This window comes from Aedes aegypti, chromosome 3, assembly GCF_002204515.2.
Source record: "Aedes aegypti strain LVP_AGWG chromosome 3, AaegL5.0 Primary Assembly, whole genome shotgun sequence".
NCBI lineage: Eukaryota > Metazoa > Arthropoda > Insecta > Diptera > Culicidae > Aedes > Aedes aegypti.
This window is the reverse complement of record NC_035109.1, coordinates 171,923,772-171,943,639: the sequence shown is the minus strand read 5'-3', so window position 1 is coordinate 171,943,639 and position 19,868 is coordinate 171,923,772. Positions and strand designations below refer to the sequence as shown.

Sequence of the window (19,868 nt, the reverse complement as noted above, 5' to 3'; positions counted from 1 at the left end):
TTTTCTAAAACGAGTTTTCTCTATAACGACGGTCCAATCCGAAGTCGTTATAACAAGCTTCGACTTAGTTAGATCAAGTATACAGGGTGTTGCACTTCTGCAAGCGTTTAACGATGTATGGATATGTTTGACTATTATTACAAAAAGGGACTCAATTTCGCTAAAATATACGAAACTCAACTCAAGTTCTACTACAGTCAAACCTCCATGAGTCGATATCTGAAGGGACCATCGACTCATGGAAATATCGAGTCATGGACAGTATCCCTATGTAAAGCTGTTTGAGGGGACCATCGTAGTAACCATGAAATTTTGTTTTTAGTATGGTTCCATGAGACGATATCGAGTCATGGATCATCGACTCATGGAGGTTTCACTGTATAAATAAGCTGTCAAAAGTAAGTGACTAAGATGTACTATTGAAACTACCCGCATTGTCAAGGATACCCCGTTTCACGGCCCTTTAATTATTTTAACTTATAGAGTATCGAATGCGTAGTTCGATTGAGCCTCAAATAAATTTATTGGTAAAACATAATGCGTAGTTTATCCAACTAATATCGACCGATATTTCATACATTTTCGATGCTGTTTTGAAGTCATACATGAACGTTCTCTCTTTCAATCAAAAACCTAAATGTTTGTTGGACTTTTCTAAAAAAAAACAGATCTAATTTTCTTCGCATTTATTACACCTACAACACAATTAGTCAGCATCACCGCATTTTCATTTTATTCATTCATTTAGTTCAACACGCGCTGATCTTCCATTTTCCGAACCAGTCTTCGCCGAGCGTTGCGGCAGCAAGTTTCCTATATTTACACGTCAATAAATACTTAAACTCTATTAGACAGTACAATTGGCGGCGGTGACCCGACCGCCATTTAAAAACTTATACATATATGCAATATAGCAATAGCAATAGCGGTGTTTCAAACTTCGGACATGGCGAGGGCAACTTTCGGTCGCTCGACGATGACGACCCGCGATGGCCTGATGCAGGACCGCTGTGAAATCGTCAGCGAGGTGGTCAACGTTCGCATCGAGTCGCTACTGTTGTTGTTCTGCAGCCTTTGGCCCCCGTTTAGCACCATACCGTTGCGAAGTGGACCTCGGCCCGAGGAACCGTCCGGGTTTTTACAGCACCATTCCGAAGACAGCAGCCACCGAAATGGGGGAAGTCGTCTGAAAGATAAAATGTGCAATGGAAAAGATGAGCAAACGATTGTAAAAATGAATTCTTATGAACGACGACGTCTGGGATGGTGTGGGGACATTTTGTTGCATCATTGCATTCGGTCGGGGAATAATGCTGTTGATGTCACTATTTCGTTGTGATTATTGTTTTATTCCAAATATTATTGAGCAAGTTTTATAACGCGGGAGGGTTCGCTTTATTTTACTATAAAATTGATGTTAGCATCGACCTGATGCGCTTTTGTCGTTGTTAAAGCGAAATCACTCATAATAAAATAGATGTTTGGAAGCTACTGTCGACCGTTTTGTTCGAACTGGGAATTTATTTCGATTTTGGACAAGATTGGAACAGAAGATCTACTTTTTGTAAGAGTTTTTAGTACAAATACGACTAAACCGATGTCAGACTAATAAAAAGCCCACGTAATATAAATTTCGAGAAAAGTAAACGAAAACAAGAAAATATTTCGAAAAACATAGAAGCACCTGGTACTACATCAGCCATCCCATGAAAAAACGATTTTGTGGGTCGCCGTATTCCATAAAAATTTGCTATTTAGTTGCTTCTCCGAAAAAAGGATACACTTGTTTTTGAATTTTTTGATTAGGATGACCATTTCCGAAATAGAATGACCAGAAAAATCGGGACTTTGCAATATTTTTATTTAAAAAATAATATAAATTTTGACCGATTTTAAGGATTTTGAATTTTCAAGAAAAATATAAAATTCACAAAAAATAGTTTTCTACATGAAAAAAATATCCAAAATTTCCGTTTTTTCGTGTTTTGAAGGCCTTGGTACATAAGGGGCCACTTCTGTTCTCATTTTTTTCATGAAAGTTCAGAAAATTTAACGTTAACTGTCAAATTTTCAGCAATGTATGTTTTTAGTTTTCGAGATATATATTTTTTGAAAATAAAAATTCAGTCATTTCTTTTCGTCACACACTGTAGGTCACAGCGCATTAGTTTTTTATTTGTTGAACGCTGAAAAAATTTAAAACTTCAATTTTTTATATTTTTTGTGTGAAAAAAATGTTTCAGAGTTATATATTGTTGCTGAAAAGTTGAAATCTAAAGCTTTCATTCCATAAAAAAAGATTGGAAATCGGTTGAGCTGTTCAAAAGAGATGATTTTTTTATTTTAAATAAAAAATTTAATGCGCTGAGACCTACAGTGTGTGATGATAAAAAATGACTGATTTTTATTTTCGAAAAAAAAATATATATCTCAAAAACTAAAAACATACATCGCTGAAAATTTGACAGTAAACGTAAAATTTTCTGAACTTTCAAGAAAAAATCAGAACAGAAATGGTCCCTTTTGTCCCGAGGCTTTCAAAACACGAAAAAACGAAAATTCAGGTAGAAAAATATGTTGTGTGAAATTTTATATATCTCTTTTTTTTTCTATTGTCCGCATACACCGCTAGCGCATGACGGCTCACCATAGTAGCATGTCCGAAAGAACTTGAAACTATTGAGAACCAGAGCTACAGGTCCAAAGCCTTGATAAAGGTGGATGGTTATTATGGCTATGACCGTGGTCATTAGAGTGATGCAAATTTTGAAATATTTGCTCCCCTATGCTTAAACGATTTATATTATGGTAAATAGCATCCTCCCAAAGTTTGAAATGATTCAGAAGAAATTTGACTGTGCACAAGCCATTTGAAATTTATATGGAGATTACTATGGAAAACGCCTACTTTTTGTGTTCAGGCCTATATCTCTGCGACATAACATTTTATGGAAAAGTGAACAAACTCTTCTCATGTGAAATCTTCCCAGCTACAACTTTGCCGAAGACCATATTTTGATAGGACTTAAGGATAAATTGCTATTCTTAATCATAAACTGGGTTTGCATTTTGCATGCTTAACCAACTGCTCGGCAGGCAACAGTGTGCTTCTGGCGGGTAGAATAGATCAAAGTAATCCAGGCTACTATGTTCTACAGCAAAACAGCAGTGTTGCTCTGAAAGTAATTGAATGATCATCTCAGCAAGATTAAGACTTTATTATCACCAATAACAAATTATCCTTACGTCCCATCAAAATGTGGTCTTCGGCAAAGTTGTAGCAGGGAAGATTTCACCTAAGTAGAGTTTGTTCACTTTTCCATAAATTATTATTACGAGCAGTTAGAGGACTGAACACAACAGGTTTGTCTTTTCCATAGTAATTTTCATAGAAACTTCAAATGGCATGTGCACAACCAAATTTCTTCCAAATTACTTCAAATTTTGGGAGAATGATTTTCATCATAATTGACACCGTTTAAGCATAGGGGAGCAAAAACTTCAAAATTTGCATCAGTCTAGTGGTCATCATGTAAAGAACAAACGGACAATGCTGTATCGTGTCAGCACCGAGGAGGCAGCCCCTCTAGCACGATGTAGGTAGCGCAACCCTGGTTAGGTGGCCTATCGAAGACTCTTCACCAACCAAGAAAGGCAAAAGTAGAGCGAACGGATTGATTTTACGGCAACAGACCCAGCAACGAATAAAGGACAACGATTGAAAAGATGGATCTTGGAACGTGAGAATTTTGAATGAACCCGCGCGTGTTGGGCTCCTGGCTCGTGAACTGCGGAATGTCGGCGTGAACGTGGCAGCTATCCAGGAAATACACTGGCCGAGAACCAGAGAACGCGAATTCCGAGCGGTGGACCATCGCCAACACTTCATTCAAGTACCACATCTACTACAGCGGTGGCGACAGAGCAGAACGTGGAGTTGGCTTCATAGTGATTGGGAAGCAGATGAAGCGAATTATTCGGTGGAAACCGGTAAGCGACTGAATCTGTGTGTTGAGAATGAGGGGCAAGTTCTTCAACTACAGACTGATCAGCATTTATGCGCCAACGAACGATAAGCCCGACGACATGAAGGATGAGTTCTATGAGAGCCTGGATAAGGCCTACGGAGAGTGCCCAAAACAAGATGTCAAGATTGTCATCGGCGACGCAAATGCGCAGATCGGGAAAGAAGATTTCTTCCGACCCGTCATTGGAACGGAAAGCCTTCATTCCGTTACCAATGATAATGGCCTGCGGCTAGTGGCCTTCGCTGCTGCTAGAGGGATGGCAATCAGCAGTACCTACATCGCGCGAAAGAATATCCGCAAACACACCTGGCGACACCCGAGTGGCGATGCCTGCTCCCAAATAGATCACGTGCTGGTTGATGGGCGACATTTCTCAGATGTCTTTGATGTCAGGACCTTCCGAGGCCCTAATATCGACTCAGATCATTATCTCGTTGTAGCTAAAATTTGGCGCGGTTATCCAGCGTCACGAGTTCCACAACAAACAGAACGCTGCGCTTCAATATAGAACGCTTGTCGACTGATGGGGTAACTGCGCAATACCGTCAGCAACTAGACGAGCAGTTGGGAAGAATCAACGTTGCTGGAGACGTCGACAGCCTGTGGGACCCTATCCACGAAGCTGTGACAACAACGGCGCGGGAAGTGATCGGCACTGGTCAACGACGAAGACGAAACGGCTGGTTCGATAAAGAGTGCCGGAGGGTGACAGACATGAAGAATGTCGCCAGAAGCCGTATGCTTGTGGCCGGTACCCGACAGAACAGAGAGCGGTACAGGGCAGCGAGAGCGGTACCAGTGCCCGCCATGTGCAATGATCGAGAAGGGAATTTGCTGACCGATAAAACGGTGGTGGCTGCCAGGTGGAAGGAGCACTTTCAGCAATTGTTGAACGGTGAGAATGGAAATGTAGCGAGGAACAGGATGAACATAGATGACGACGATCAAGCTGTGGACCCACCAACCATAGGAGGTTATAAAGGCTATCAGCGAGCTGAAGAACTGTAGGGCTGCTGGGAAGAACGAGATCCCGGTCGAGCTTCTCAAGCACGGAAGCGAGCAGCTTTACCAGTCGATCCACCGAGTACTGCTGAAAGTATGGGAGGACGAAGAATTGCCCACCGGCTGGTTGGATGGCCTCATCCGCCCTATCTACAAGAAAGGGCACATACTGGAGTGTGCCAATTACAGAGGAATTACCCTGCTGAATTCGGCGTACAAAATTCTGTCGCGCATCCTGTTTAACATACTGAGACTGCTCGAAGAGTCCTTCGTCGGCGAATACCAAGCTGGTTTTCGTGAGAGCCGACAACGTTATTGTTATTCCCTTACGTGTAAATCAACGTCGCCTTGCGAATAGGTTTTCATTGCATAACTTTTTCACAAGCATCGGATTGCTTTGCGGTCTTCGCCAATGTTGTTCATCGTACAAATACCTATAGAGGTCTGTGTTCAGAGTTTTTATAGAGGCCAATGGGCGACCTCTGGCGATTTTTTTTTGCAAAAGTAAGTTTTCCCAAAGTGAATCCCAAACTTTGAACGACCGGCGCTAAAATATAGTTTCTCCGATCGAGCTGAAATTTTGCACAGTTGCTATGGGACCTAAATGCAATCCAAAAAGTGGACTGGAGCGAGAATCCAAATTTTTCATACAACCATGTCTCAGGCTATTGGTCATTACTTTACATTTCATCCTATCTATTTTTATCACATATGTTGATCGATCCACCTCTACTTTACCGATGTAGATGAGAAATCGCCGCTGGTGTTAATGTTGCCGTTGTTATATCGATTCCATCAAGAAAAGTCCATGTGTGTGTGCTTCGTTGTCGGTTGCCATTATTCCAGGTGTGGTGGTGGATGATTGTCATCCGAGAAATACAAAGTTAGTCGATGTCCGATAGCCGTGGTGGACGGATGCTCCCTGCCATTGCAACGTCTCACGTGGTGCGTCTTCCAGCGCCTTAACGAAGAGTGGCTGGTGGGGGACTGGGGATCAAACCCATGACTTTCCGCTTATGAAACGAAAGTGTTGCCAACTACGCCACATCGCCCCCTTTATATTTTTTTTGAAAAGTCAAAATCTTAAGCTTTCATTTCATTCAAGAAAATTGAAAATCGGTCAAGCGGTTCAAAAGTTATAATTTTTTTTAGAAATAAAAATTTTGCAAAATCGCGATTTTTCTGGTTATTCTATTTTGGAAATGGTCACCCTAATCAAAACATCCAAAAACACGTGTATCCTTATTTCGGATTAGGAACAAAATAGCAAATCTTCACGGAATTCGTGACCCACTAGATCGGGTTTTCATGGAATGGCTGATGTTTAGATCATAAAGTGAAAACATATCCCCTTGGACATGTTTTATGCTAAGAGAATCTGTGTTTCATGTGTTTCATTCTATCATTCCTTAAGCACTTAGAGAATCTGTGTTCATTTCATTTCATTTATTAGTTTCAATAATTAACTTAAGACGATATGTCGTTTTTATGTTACATTGGTGCATTTCAGAAAAGAAGTGCTACATTGTATAGACCACTTATTTTCAAAATCTAAAGTTTTCAATGAACTGCTTTTAATCTAAAGTATTCACAACATTTTCATCTAAATCCCATACCGAATGCTCTTTCAAATTCACGAAGATTGAGACGTCACATGGTATGTTCTCGTGGAACCTATGCCAGGTTTTCTGGAGTGGCCACCTCAATTGATAACGTGTTTATTCTTCATCTATTGACAGGTTCTCTCGAATTCATGAAGATTAAGACGTCGCACGATATGTTTTGGACATAAAAAGAAAATGTTCCCAAAGGGTCCATGGCGGAACCGGACACGATGTTCCGAAACGGTACTTCGGACACGTAATGGAACTCGCGACGGACTGTGATATAAACTACACTTTTTATTGCGCGGACATAGAACACAATGCAATGTTATTAAACGTATGAGGTCTAGTTCTCGCGACGGTATATTTACTTCTGCGTATCTGTTCTAGTTATATTACTTTGCGGACCAGCTAACCGGCCACCGAGAAGCGATCGGATACTAAAGCCTATTACATATTCGCTTCGTACTCATCGATCGCGTAAAGTGAAACGGACTAATATATCACACGTACCAGAACAGGAAAGACGTGGTACGGTAATTGTAGAACATGATCGATCACTCATTTCTGGCTACTTCTATTTTGCTTGACCAGGCCAACTATTCCAAATTATGTTCAAATGATCACAATCAACCATTTTTATACATTTTGTATTGAAACCACAGCTGTGGTATGATCAGTGCACATTGGTCCTAAAGCCATATCTAGGAAGACAAAAATGATTGCGCCTAAACTTCGTCATTGAAGTACAATGTCTTCCACCTACGAGGGCTTGGCCTTGACCTAGCCGCTTCCTCTACCCGCTGCCTGCTGTTGTTGTAGTCGATACTGTAGCGAACCGCCAGGTGGTCGCTATGAGTGTAGGCATTGTCTACCCTCCAGTTCGAACTACTTGTTAGGCCTGGACTACAAAAAGTAACTTCGATTGACTCCGCTCCGTTTCGGATAAAGGTACTTTTGGTACCAACATTAGCCAGATCGACATCTAGCACGGCCAGGGCCTCTGGCTCTTTTGAAGGTCGGGCACCTTGAGCCTCCTGTTGGATGCTTTTTGTTCACAGACTTCACGGAACAAATCAAACACTTGGGAAAGTTTTTGCAGCCTAGTGCCTTATGACCTCACTACAACGCCTACCTCACCACAACGCCTACACAACTTGGTCCTATCAGGGCCTTTACAGCCCCAGGACATGTGTCCCGGTTCCCTACACCTGAAGCAGATCACCGGTTGCTCGTGTATGGTCAATGAGCAAACTGACCAACCTACCTTGATCTTTCCTACCTTAGCGGACTTATTAGCATCCGCCTGAGTTCCCGCCGGACCTTTCCGTAGCTGAACGGCTGCGGTAGGCACCTATTGCCGCAGTGCCGTGACGAGCTCTTTTGCGTCAGTGATCTCGTCTAGATTCATTACCTTCAGAGTCACTGCCGGTGTTGGAGCCCTCACCTCGACACCCTTGCCAAGGACCTCTTCCGCCAAACTTTTGTAGACGGCGCCCTGCGCTCCTTGTCACGCTTGAGCTCGAGGATCATTTCACCTGTACGAGTGCGTCTGACACTGCGTACGTCGGCTCCTAGATCTGCGAGCTTCGCGTCGCTGCACATCGCCTTCAAGACTTCCGAGTACTTGGACTCTTCCGTCTTGATGATGATCGCATCACCCTTTTCGCGCTTGGCACCTACCCTCCTACCTTTCTTAGGTCTGGTATCCCTGCGCTCCTGATTCTCCTGTTTCTTCTTCTTCTTCTTCCTCACTACGGTTGTCCAGGGGGCGTCCCCCCCCCCTGCTCCGCCCTGACCTGTGGTGATGGAGGACCTCTCAAAGGTCGCAACCCCCTGTTCCCATTAATCCATGAGGGGTCAGCCTTTTCGGGCCCACCCTTCGCAGCTTTCCGGGACGTCTGGCTGGGGTTCGTCTTTCCGGCACTGCTGCCAACTTTCGGGGTTAATATCCGTCTAGCCTTGCGATTGCCGCCGGGTAGCTCCTCCCCTAACGGCTGCCTCGCACGCTTTTGCGATTGCTTGTTATAAGCATTCGCTTCCGCATTTTAGGGCTACCCGCAAAAACGAAGGGCTCCGTCTGGGTAGACTTCGGCACCTTCAATTCCACGGGTTCTGCGCTGCCACAGTCGCCATGGGTTCAGCATGGTTCTGCTTGGCCGCCATCATCGACTTACAAAGTCTAAACAGGGCCTGCTTGAGGTCCTTGCTGATGTTGGATTTCGAGGACGCAAAGTAAATGATGGAGTCAAGCTGCTGTGCAGCCACTTCCATTGCAGAGAGCCCATCTCTACTTCTATTGATGGCCCCCATCAACCACGCTCCATCCATAACCTCACCCGATGAGTTAGCCGAGGATGAAATATGGTGTCCAACACTGTCACTACGTGCGCAGCTGCCTCCTCCTGCTTCCGCTCTCCTCAACGGAGACCTACATAACCCACTTCTTGCGAAGGGGTTCGCTTCCCTACTACCGCTACCTACGATACTACTGTTGTTTTGATTTAAGTATGTGCTCACTTAAGGTCCATCAAGCCAGAGCCCTGCATCAACGCGGTAAGGGACAAATTACTGTGAGGGGTGCCCAGGTGCCCCACAGGCTCCGTTAACGATCGAGCATCTTTTTCACCCCTCGACCACTCATTCCTTGGCACGGGTCGCTTGACACCTTGAATTGGGATTACCCCGTTTGGTGGACTCTCACCACCGGAACAGGTCACCCGTAGTTCTATTCTAAGCCGGAAACTATTCCCGAAGAAATACCGTAAGGTGGTTCCGGGGAGATGAGGGTCTGAGTCCAAGGGTCATGTCGATGCACTGTTCACCACTTGAGCAATTCTAAATGAATTGCTCATGCACAGTGCATAGGCTGGTTTTAGCGGGTCGTCGTTGGTGCGTCATCCCCGCATTCCCTGAGTTATCTTCTCAGGGGATCTGTTTGCAGATTTCCCCCTTGTAAAAAACAAAAAAAAAAAGCCGGAAACTACACAGCAAACCCTCGATGAAACCTTCCGTAGTATACCTGAGGTCAACAAATGGCGGAATAAATTATAATAATTTAACTCAATGCTGAACGAAACGACAATTCGATTACATGTCCAAGTGTTGCAAATTTCACCCCTGTTGCAAGTTACCCCGTTTGGCGGTATCGACTAAATGGCAGCAATGGGAAATGCCTTATTGGGGGTTGGGGACGTAAAAGTTAAGCAAGCAATCGTTAACTGGTAAAATAAGAATTGTTAGAGATTCTGCCTGGGGGATTCCGGCTACGAAAAACGTTGCCGTTCATCTGCCTGAAACGAGCCTGAACGATTCGTATACGCAAAGTGTAATCCTTAAAGTTAGACTTATGGTTGCCCCCGTAATTTGCGTATACAAACTTTTAGATATCTTCTTAGCGTGAGAAGAACCTCCGCATACGGTAATGGTTTGTACCATGACCCCACTTTTGGCACCGACGGCACTGAGTGGGGTTCTGAAAATGTCCTCCATGTTTCTGGAAATGTTCCCATGTTACAAGGACATCGAACATAATTTTTGCTTTTTCTAAAGCTTTTATATTATTTAGACCACTTTTGTTAAAGTCAACTAAATAATATTCTAGAGAAAGCCCTTTCCGAACAATGCCAGATTGGGTTCTCTTTTTCATAATGATTGACTGAGAAAAATGCAAGTATATATTTTTTTCCATTTTTAATCTCTTCAGTTCACTTATAGTCACTTGAGAGACCTTTCAAGAAGACCTTGAAAAAACGTTCAACTTGGTTGTCATAAGTAAAACATTTGTGCTTCTCTTCAAGATGTTTGAGAAGAAGTTCCCGATCTTTGATAATTTCCGGCAAAAAGCAACAGTATCCTTTCTTTGCGATTTCAAAGAAAACCTTGATTCCCCCAATGCAGTTCAAGATCTCCTGCCTAAATCCTCCGAATTTGAAACAACTGATCAAGATTTGCAGCACTTTTTGTTTCCTCACTTGCATCAAAGAGCCTGGGTTAGAGGTTTTGATGCAATTATCAACCATTCAATTTTTGAAAGAAAGCATGCACTCCGGAGAAACTTCCTTTCTTCCATATTTGCCACGATTGACAGTTTCAAAATCCACTTTTTTGAAGGAAATTGTAAATTCAGAGATTAACTTTTCCGTTTGTTCGTGGTTGCAGCCATCTTTAGTGAATAAACGAAAGAAAAAGTGACCTTCTAGGAGACGAATTCCATCCAGAATGAGTCGAAAAAAATAGAAATCGTGCTCGATAGTCTTCGAATTGGATTAAATTTTGCACATGTTTTTGGTATGGTAGAATGAGTGTTTTCCATAGAAAAATTGATCATTTTGACTCAAGTGTAACTTTTGAAAATGGTCTATAAATTTTTGCTTGCAACCTATTTGAAAAATTGTATCTCCGAAACTGTTTAAAGAAAAATGTTCTATGAAGAAGTTGTAGTGAACGGTATGGACTATAAGAAAAAATATACACTGAAAAAATATTTGATTCATTTTTCATAGAAAAATCAAAAATAAATCTTAAATTTTATAATCCATTTTTAATATTTTTTTAAATTTTCATCATAGAATCTTGATAGTAAACAAATGTTTGGGACAAAGTTTCATGATTAAGAAATTTAAAAAAAAAAGTTTTTCTAATAACAACTTTTGGTCGATTTTCAAAATTTTGATTTTTTGTTAAAATTAATACGTTCTGATGATACAACAAGCATCTTGAAATGATTCTCAACCGTAATGATTATGTGAATAATTTCTCTAAAAGTAGTCATTTTCGAATTATACCGAGTTTAATGCAACAAATATTAAATAAAAGAAAAGTTACCCCGTTTGGCGGTATCGACTAAATGGCAGCAATGGGAAATGCCTTATTGGGGGTTACAAATATTAAATAAAAGAAAAAAAAAACAATGCGCTCTCGGGCTAGGCATTGGATATATATATAGAAAGCGTTGTGTTTGGATGGGCATCTAATTCTTCCGAAAGAGGTGCACTTTGCGAAAAAGGACCACGTGATTATTGAGCTGAAATCGAATTCAGGTTAACTTCTGCGTTCATGAGTCCTCTCATGGCGTAGTGGTAACGCTATCGGGGATAGATCGGGGAGTCGTGAGTTCGATTCTCACTGAGAAGACGTGTAACTTTTTCGCAAATCTTCACATCAATTTGTCCATCTAATCCAATTGCAAATTATATGTAATGTTTAGCTTTTCGGTAGTTCTTCATAGAACTTTTTCTCTAAAATAAACAATTTCGGAATTTTTCAAATAAGTTGCATGTTAAAAATTATAGGCCATTTTGAAAAGTTACACTTGAGTCAAAATAATCAATTTTTCTATGGAAAACACTCATTCTACCATACCAAAAACATGTACAAAATTTAATCCTAATTCAAGATAGTCGAGTTCTGTGACTGACCGATTTGACATGGAATCCGCCAGAAGGTTTATTTACCAAGAAGGATTACCACCGCGTGTGTTTCCTAACGGGTTCAACGAAAAATCGGCACGGGTCCAAACAAGCATTGAAAATAAATTAAAAGTAGAAGAACAATCACTGAGAAGTACTGTTTTATTGCCTTAGGTAGTCTTAAAAGTCTTTGGGCCCAGATAGCCGTAGCGGTAAACGCGCAGCTATTCAGCAAGACCAAGCTGAGGGTCGTGGGTTCGAATCCCACCGGTCGAGGATCTTTTCGGGTTGGAAATTTTCTCGACTTCCCAGGGCATAGAGTATCTTCGTACCTGCCACACGATATACGCATGCAAAAATAATCATTGGCATAGTAAGCTCTCAGTTAATAACTGTGGAAGTGCTCATAAGAACACTAAGCTGAGAAGCAGGCTCTGTCCCAGTGAGGACGTAACGCCAGAAAAGAAGAAGAAGTAGTCTTAAAAATTCCCGAAAGCAGAAAGAATTTGTGTATGCACAGTACGAGGGTACGATGCCAATGTCATATATTACAGGTCCGGCTCTTAGTATGTGTTTGCTTGTATTAGTCGCGAAAAAGATGTAAACAAAACGATCAGCTGATGGTGACGACAAGGCTGCGAAAAAATTTGTTCGCAGCTTTCTCAACGTGACGTCATCTTCGGCTAGTTCGTGAACTTTCGGCTCGCCGAAGTTGGCATTGCACAACTACCACTTCAAAACTGATGTTATCACAAATACTAATTTGATGTTCGCCCGCACCTCTAAATACCCCACATCGGTACGATGCGCACTGTTAACAGACCTTCTATTTTGTTTTTCACTTACACCAGTATAGTGTTGATGGTCATTAATACTGATTACACAATCTAAACCCAAAACATACTTACTTTATCATTCGACACACTTGCGTCGAGAAGAGACAGTAGATGAGTGGGTTGGCAGCCGAGTTGAGCGGCGCCAGGCTTTGGATAAACGTTGCAATCGCAATATTGGTTTGCGTGTCCGGAATCTGGCCAAACACTTGCAACAGGTCAAACACGATGTACGGCGACCAGCAGAGGACGAATACTATCACTATCACAATAGTCATCTTGACTGTTTTTACTTTTGCCTTTGGAATGATGCCCCTGGAGCTCGCCCGTCTGCTGGCTAAATCTGCCATTCCATTTCGAGTTCGATCTGCAATAAGATTTCAAGAGGTTAGGAATCCGTTTGCGCATTCGGAGAATAATTGCACACGAGGGAAGAGGGTCGTACCGATTGGTCCCATAATTGCTCCCTTGGCCCAAATTGTCTTGACGATGATTGCATAACATGCTGAGATGATCAGTGCTGGCAGGACAAACAGGGAACTGGCCACCCAGCACATGTAAACCTGCCACCGCCAAGCCTCGCCCAGGTCAATCCAGCACTGTTTCCTTCCTGAAGATGGCACCGTTATTGGAGTGGAATGTAAAGAATGGAAATGGAAATGGAAATGCAATGAGCTTTTCATGGTGAAATGAGATTTGTTGATGTTTCAGTTGATTAAGTGCACTCACCCTGTATTGATTTCTCCTGATAGAGATAAAAAATTGGAAGTGAGAAAAGTGCACTTAAACTCCAGGCTGCTGCTACCAACCGACGTGCGCGATTCCCTGCAATATCAAAAGATTAAGATTATTTGGAATAATATCGAAAGAAGTCAAAATTAACGGCTTCAACTTCAGGACAGAGTACCTTTTGACGTAGAAGTACGTCTTTCTTCTCTATACAGGAGTGAAATTGGAATTTCAAAACCGAGAGCGTTACGCTGGCATGAAATATTTTAAACGTTTATAACTTTTCGCTGGCTTAACGAAATTTCTTGATTAGCACCTCAATCGAAAGATAAGACATCAAAGCTTCATGTCGTTTACTTACTGAATCCCACATACCTGTCCAAATTGTTTAATTACTGTTTTAAAATAGAACGTTGATTTCAAGCAAATCTATAAATAGGGGGGGCTAGAGAAAATTTGACGTCATTTGCTTTTCACTCTCCGACTGGTTCGCATCTCAGCAGGCGACAGATCGGCTTGCTCTGACCGGGCGTGCTTCTCAGGCACAGACATCGATAGCGAAGGACGCCCCCGTTTGTCTTGCTTTGCTCAAATCAAACTGTCGAGCGAGCGAGAGAAGATGCCGTCCGAAGCTATAAAGCCATCACCGCTGCCGTCGCCTAGAAGAAGAAGAGGAAGCAGTCCACAAGTGAATTTGCGGTCGAACTGTGAACACGGTCGGGCGAGTCATTCTCGCGTTATGGTTCACCGCTTGTTTACGTTCACCCAGCCATCGTCATCGCCGCCGCAAATTTCATCGGCCGAGGAGCTGTTGACCCGCGCTTCAAAATTTCGAATCGTGATGAAATCATCATTGGTGGTCAAGAACCAATCCCGTTAGGGGCAAATACCAGAAGCCCCCTGAGTTTTGCTGGTCCGAGCAGTGCTATTTATCCGTAACAACATCGAAGCTTACAAAGCCATCGGTTCTTTTCAGAGCCATCAAATTTGTGGAAAAGAGTTAAAAGAGAAATATTTCCGACTTTATTTATAACTTCTAATATTCCTAAATCAATTTCACACGGCTTCATACAAAATTTCATTTGTCATGAATAATTTATGACTCAACCATTTGAGATTGTACTCGCGGACGCTGCTGCAGTGCCGTCGGGGTGAGTGCTCAACATTTCACAAATATTGTAAAATAGAGTGGCTTTTCCAACAGCGCCTTTTATGTTCCATAATTTATGGGAACACTTTGATTAGGAACATTATCCCATGTAACAAAATTGCGACATATTAAGAATGCTTTTGAAAAGACATTCTCATTGAACAATTGTAATAATTTTGGCACCCATGAATCAGAAATTTACCGTCATAATAAAGAAAACTATTGATTATCAATAGCTCGTATTGAATATTTAGGGAATGCCAATCATTCCAACAATTCATGTTCGACCAATTTCTCACGTATTAGTATTCTCCACAATTTTCAAGTAATTCCAAGCCCAACACATTATTGGCACATACCCATTTCCCAGACTGGTCGATCAGAAAGCGAAGAGCACAAAAGGGAGGAGAAACATCTGATATTCCAAGGTTATAAAACATGCTGCCTTCGTTGGATTCAGTTTCAATCCATTTCCGCTTTCGAGCTGGTAAGAGCTCTTCCGAACTTGCTTAGCAAGAAGTACCACGCTGCTAGAAGCCTGCTGAGCTGTTAATCCAGAATCCGGTTTGTGAAATCGCTCACTATTTAGCTACATTTCCAGATTTCAACTAAATTCCTGTGATCCGCTACTCTGTTGCTGTTGTGCACCCATGAAACATTTAGCTGGTTTGTCGAATAAACTGAGAACTTATTCACATCTTCTTATTCTTCTTCTTCTTTTTCTTCTTGGCATTAACGTCCTCACTGGGACAGAGCCTGCTTCTCAGCTTAGTGTTCTTATGATACTTCCACAGTTATTAACTGAGAGCTTTCTTTGCCAAAGTTTCCATTTTTGCATTCGTATATCGTGTGGCAGGTACGATTATACTCTATGCCCAGGGAATTCAAGAAAATTTCCATTCCGAAAAGACCTGGACCGACCGGGAATCGAACCCAGACATCTTCAGCATGGCTTTGCATTGTAGCCACGGACGCTAACCACTCGGCTAAGGAAGGCCCCAACTTATTCACATGCATTTGCAACTTTTTCGGTTTTCCATACAAAATGACCAATTTGGTAAGTTAGATCTCAGTTATTCATGGAAATATTGTCGAATGAAGCATTCACAGAATATTAGATGTAACTTGAGTTTTAACATATATTTTTGAATAATTTTTTCCAATTACAAGTTTTTAAGTAATAACGGTTTGACTAAACTGTAATTTTCGACGAAAAATTCAAAACTTGTTATCTTAAATTCTGATAGCCTTACACAAAAACTTTCTTCAGCAAACTTATTCATCTCGTCAAAATTTACAACTTTGCTGTTTAGTTATGTCAATTATAAAAAATCGTCAAAAAATTCACTTTAGTCAAACCGTTACTGCTTTTCAACGTGTGATTGGAAAATTCACTCAAAAATGTGTGTTAAAATTTAAGTTATGTCTGATATTCTGTGAAAATTTCATTCAAATCGGTTCATAAATAACTGAGATATGGTTTATCAAAGTTGGTTATTTTGCATGAAAAATCAAAAGAGTTGCAGTTTTTTTTTTCTCAGCGAAGAATCATCAACGAAAATAGCGCGAAAGCAATAACCAATCGCGTGCGAGTAGCGAACGGAGTGACGAAACAACTAAGCGAGAACTCCACCACTCGCCATCGGTGAAAGAAGCTCGAGCAAATAAAACCACTGGTTGTTCTGCTCCCAGCTCATTCACAAATCGAACGGCATAACGAACGGATCAAGCAGCGGAGCAGCAAAGAAGAGCGCGTGAAAGCCACAGCAGTGTGCGAGTAACGAACGGAACCAGAGAGCAACGAAGCGAAAGCAACAACTGAAAATCATTCAGTGTACGGATTAGTAGTCAGCGCCAACCGGCGACCTGTTGGAAAGTAACGCCAGCGAAATATACACCATCTGCCTCTCCTTACCATTCATATTCTTGTACTTGATGAATTCAATGAAATGGTTTGGTTTGGCGATGGAGCAAAGAGTTATTTAGGATGATTTTACTTAACAAAGAGTTGTTGATAAATATTCCAATCAATAAGAGTTGTTTTAGCAGAATTTTCCTCGGAAATTTTCTGCTTTACCAAAGAGTTGTTAATGAAATTCCTGCAGCAAAGGGTCGAGTTTCTCCCCACGAATATTTCCAGCCAGGACCAGTCATGGCCCCCGCTTCCAAAAATCTCGAGTACGGAAATTGGAAAATGTATTAAAATTGCGACAAATTTTAAATACTATTCAATAAACTGTTTCTTGATCAATTGTAATGAGCAACTATTGATCTGAATTGATTTTTCTACATGTTGTCTATTGCGTTAATCTGAGAAATAGGCTATATGAAATTGATGTCTTGGCAAGGGACGTATAAGATGAGCATTATGCTGTTATTGCATCCCGACGGCACTGCAGCAGCGTTCTCGGACTATCCTCAAATTGCCGTATTATCGATTATTCGTGATAAATCAGATATTGTATGATGCTACGAGATGAATTAAGAGATTATAGCAAGTATGTGGTAAGCACATTAAGAAATATTACTAGCTATACTGTGTTTATCACGAGAAGTTCTTACTAGCTCGAAAGTGTAAATGAAATGAACCGAATCCAGTTGTTGTTACAGAGGGATTTTAATCCGAAGGTCATTCGTCCCTTAAATGAACCGAATCTGTCGAAGATAGTATGTTTTACATAATTTGAATTGCAGACGATGCTCCTCCCTTTCGTATTTTTAGCCTTCTTCTGATTGACCAGTCTAGGATAAGGTACATGAAGTTGATGGCTTGGTTAGGGATTTACATACCTTTGAAAATTCACATGCGCGTTCGTATGGACAGTAAAAATATCAACATTACTTTAATAGCTTACAATTAATTAAAATCACGCATGATTTGGTTTCGTGCAAATTTTAAATATTTCTGATCAATGTTCAATGTGTTCTGATTTATATACTATGACATTTTCAATAGACTAACAAGTAGAAAAATTTCAGATCAATAGTTGCTCATTACAATGGGTCAGGAAACAGTTTGTTGAACAGTATTTAAAATCTGTCGCAATTTTAATACATTTTCCAATATCCATACTCGAGAATTTAGGAAGTGTTCCCCCATTATATAATAAATCAACGATGCTGTTAGAAATACCATACAATGCTGAATAGTATGATGTTATTACGGTCCGACGGCGCTGCAGCGGTAAATTCTCAAATTCATGTAATTATGTGGGGTAAATTATGTGAACCAAATTGTAGTATACCGCGATATTAAGTTCATTATAGATAAATCATGACCACGAGTCGAAATCTAGAAGCGCGGATCGGTCAACCTAGAAATCTTGAGCGATTTCACAAACCAGATGCTGGATTGGCAGCTTGAAGATTAACAGCTCAGCAGATTTCTAGCATCGAGGTACTTCTCGCTGAGCAAGTTCGGAGGAGCTCTTACCAGCTCGAAAGCGGAATTGGAATGAAACTGTATCCGATGAAGGAAGCATGTTATATAACCTCAGAATAACAGATGATGCTCCTCCCTTTTGTGCTCTTCGCTTTCTGATCGACCAATCTGGGAAATGGGTATGTGCCAATAATGTGTTGGGCTTGGAATTACTTGAAAATTGCAGAGAATGCTACTGCGTGAGAAATTGGTCGAACATGAATTGCTGGAAGGGTTGATATTAACTAAATATTCAATACGAGCTATTGATAATCAATCGTTTTCTTTATTATGACGGTAAATTTCTGATCCATGGGTGCCAAAATTATTACAATTGTTCAATGAGAATGTCTTTTCAAAAGCATTCTTAATATGTCGCAATTTTGTTACATGTGATAATTTTGCTAATCAAAGTGTTCCCATAAAATATGGAACATCAAAGACGCTGTTGAAAATCGCACTCTATTTTACAATCGTTGTGGAATGTTGAGCACTCACCCCGACGGCACTGCAGCAGCGTCCGCGAGTACAATCTCAAATGGTTGAGTCATAAATTATTCATGACAAATGAAATTTTGTATGAAGCTGTGAAATTGATTTAGGAATATAAGAAGTCATATATAAAGTCGGAAAAATTTCTCTTTTAACTCTTTTCCACTAATTTGATGGCCCTGAAAAGGGCCGATGGCTTTGTCAGCTTTGATGCTCTTACAGATAAATAACACTGCGGGATGTTATCAGTTGATTGCCATGGTCAAACGGGGAATTCTCAACTTCGTGGCGTGGATGGCGCGCAACAGTAACAGGTAGTGGATCACCGGGCTTAAGTCGAAATCTGATGATGGCGGCGATGACGATGGCTGGGTGAACGCAAACAAGCGGTGAAGCACAAAGCGAGTATGACTTGCCCGACCGTGTTCACAGTTCGACCGCAAATTTTCCTGTGGACTTCTTCTTCTTGACGGCGGCAGCGGTGATGACTTTGGCTTCGGACGGCATCTTCTCTCGTTCGCTCGACAGTTTGATTTGAGCGAAGCAAGACAAACGGGGAGGTCCTTCGCTATCGATGTCTGTGCCTGAGAAGCACGCCCGGTCAGAGCAAGCCGATCTGTCGCCTGCTGAGATGCGATCCAAGCGGAGAATGGAAAGCAAATGACGTCAAATTTTCTCTAGCACCCCTATTTATAAATTTGCTTGAAATCAACGTTCTCTTTTAAAACAGTAATTAAACTATTTGGACAGGTATGTGGGATTCAGTAAGTAAACGACATGACCCTTTGATATCTTGTCTTTCAATTGAGGTGCCATTCAAGAAATTTCGTTAAACCAGCAAACAGTTATAAAAGTTCAAAATATTTCATGCCAACGTAAGGCTCTTGGTTTTGAAATTCCAATTTCACTCCTGTATAGAGACTTTATATTTTACTTTCAAACTGTGCGGCATAATCAACTGCAAACGCATTCAGTTCCCGATGGTTAGTGCCTGTGCTTTTACTGTTCATAAGTCGCAAGGTGGAACTTTCCCCGAGGTCGTGTACGACTATGACAAAAGCCAGGATCAGCAATTGGTATATGTTTGTTTGTCGCGGGTTACTTCACTGCAAGGACTATTTTTGACAAACTCTTCCAATATTTTTAAGTTCCATCACGCCAAAGGCAGCAATTCTTCCAAGAGGGTTGACTTGAGGAA

The 19,868-nt window shown here is 41.3% G+C and overlaps 1 protein-coding gene across 1 annotated transcript in view; it reads right to left on the bottom strand.

The window, feature by feature from the left end:
• Window positions 1-330: 330 nt before the first annotated feature.
• The window catches only part of LOC5570885 (cardioacceleratory peptide receptor), a 316,499-nt gene continuing 296,961 nt past the window's right edge, over window positions 331-19,868 (bottom strand). The window contains exons 6-9 of the mRNA XM_021850737.1: window positions 13,608-13,703; window positions 13,324-13,488; window positions 12,954-13,245; window positions 331-1,186 (exon numbers count right to left, since the gene is read on the bottom strand). Coding sequence (XP_021706429.1) covers window positions 934-1,186; window positions 12,954-13,245; window positions 13,324-13,488; window positions 13,608-13,703 — 806 coding nt within the window. The 3' untranslated portion in view covers window positions 331-933. The remainder of the gene's footprint in view (window positions 1,187-12,953; window positions 13,246-13,323; window positions 13,489-13,607; window positions 13,704-19,868) is intronic.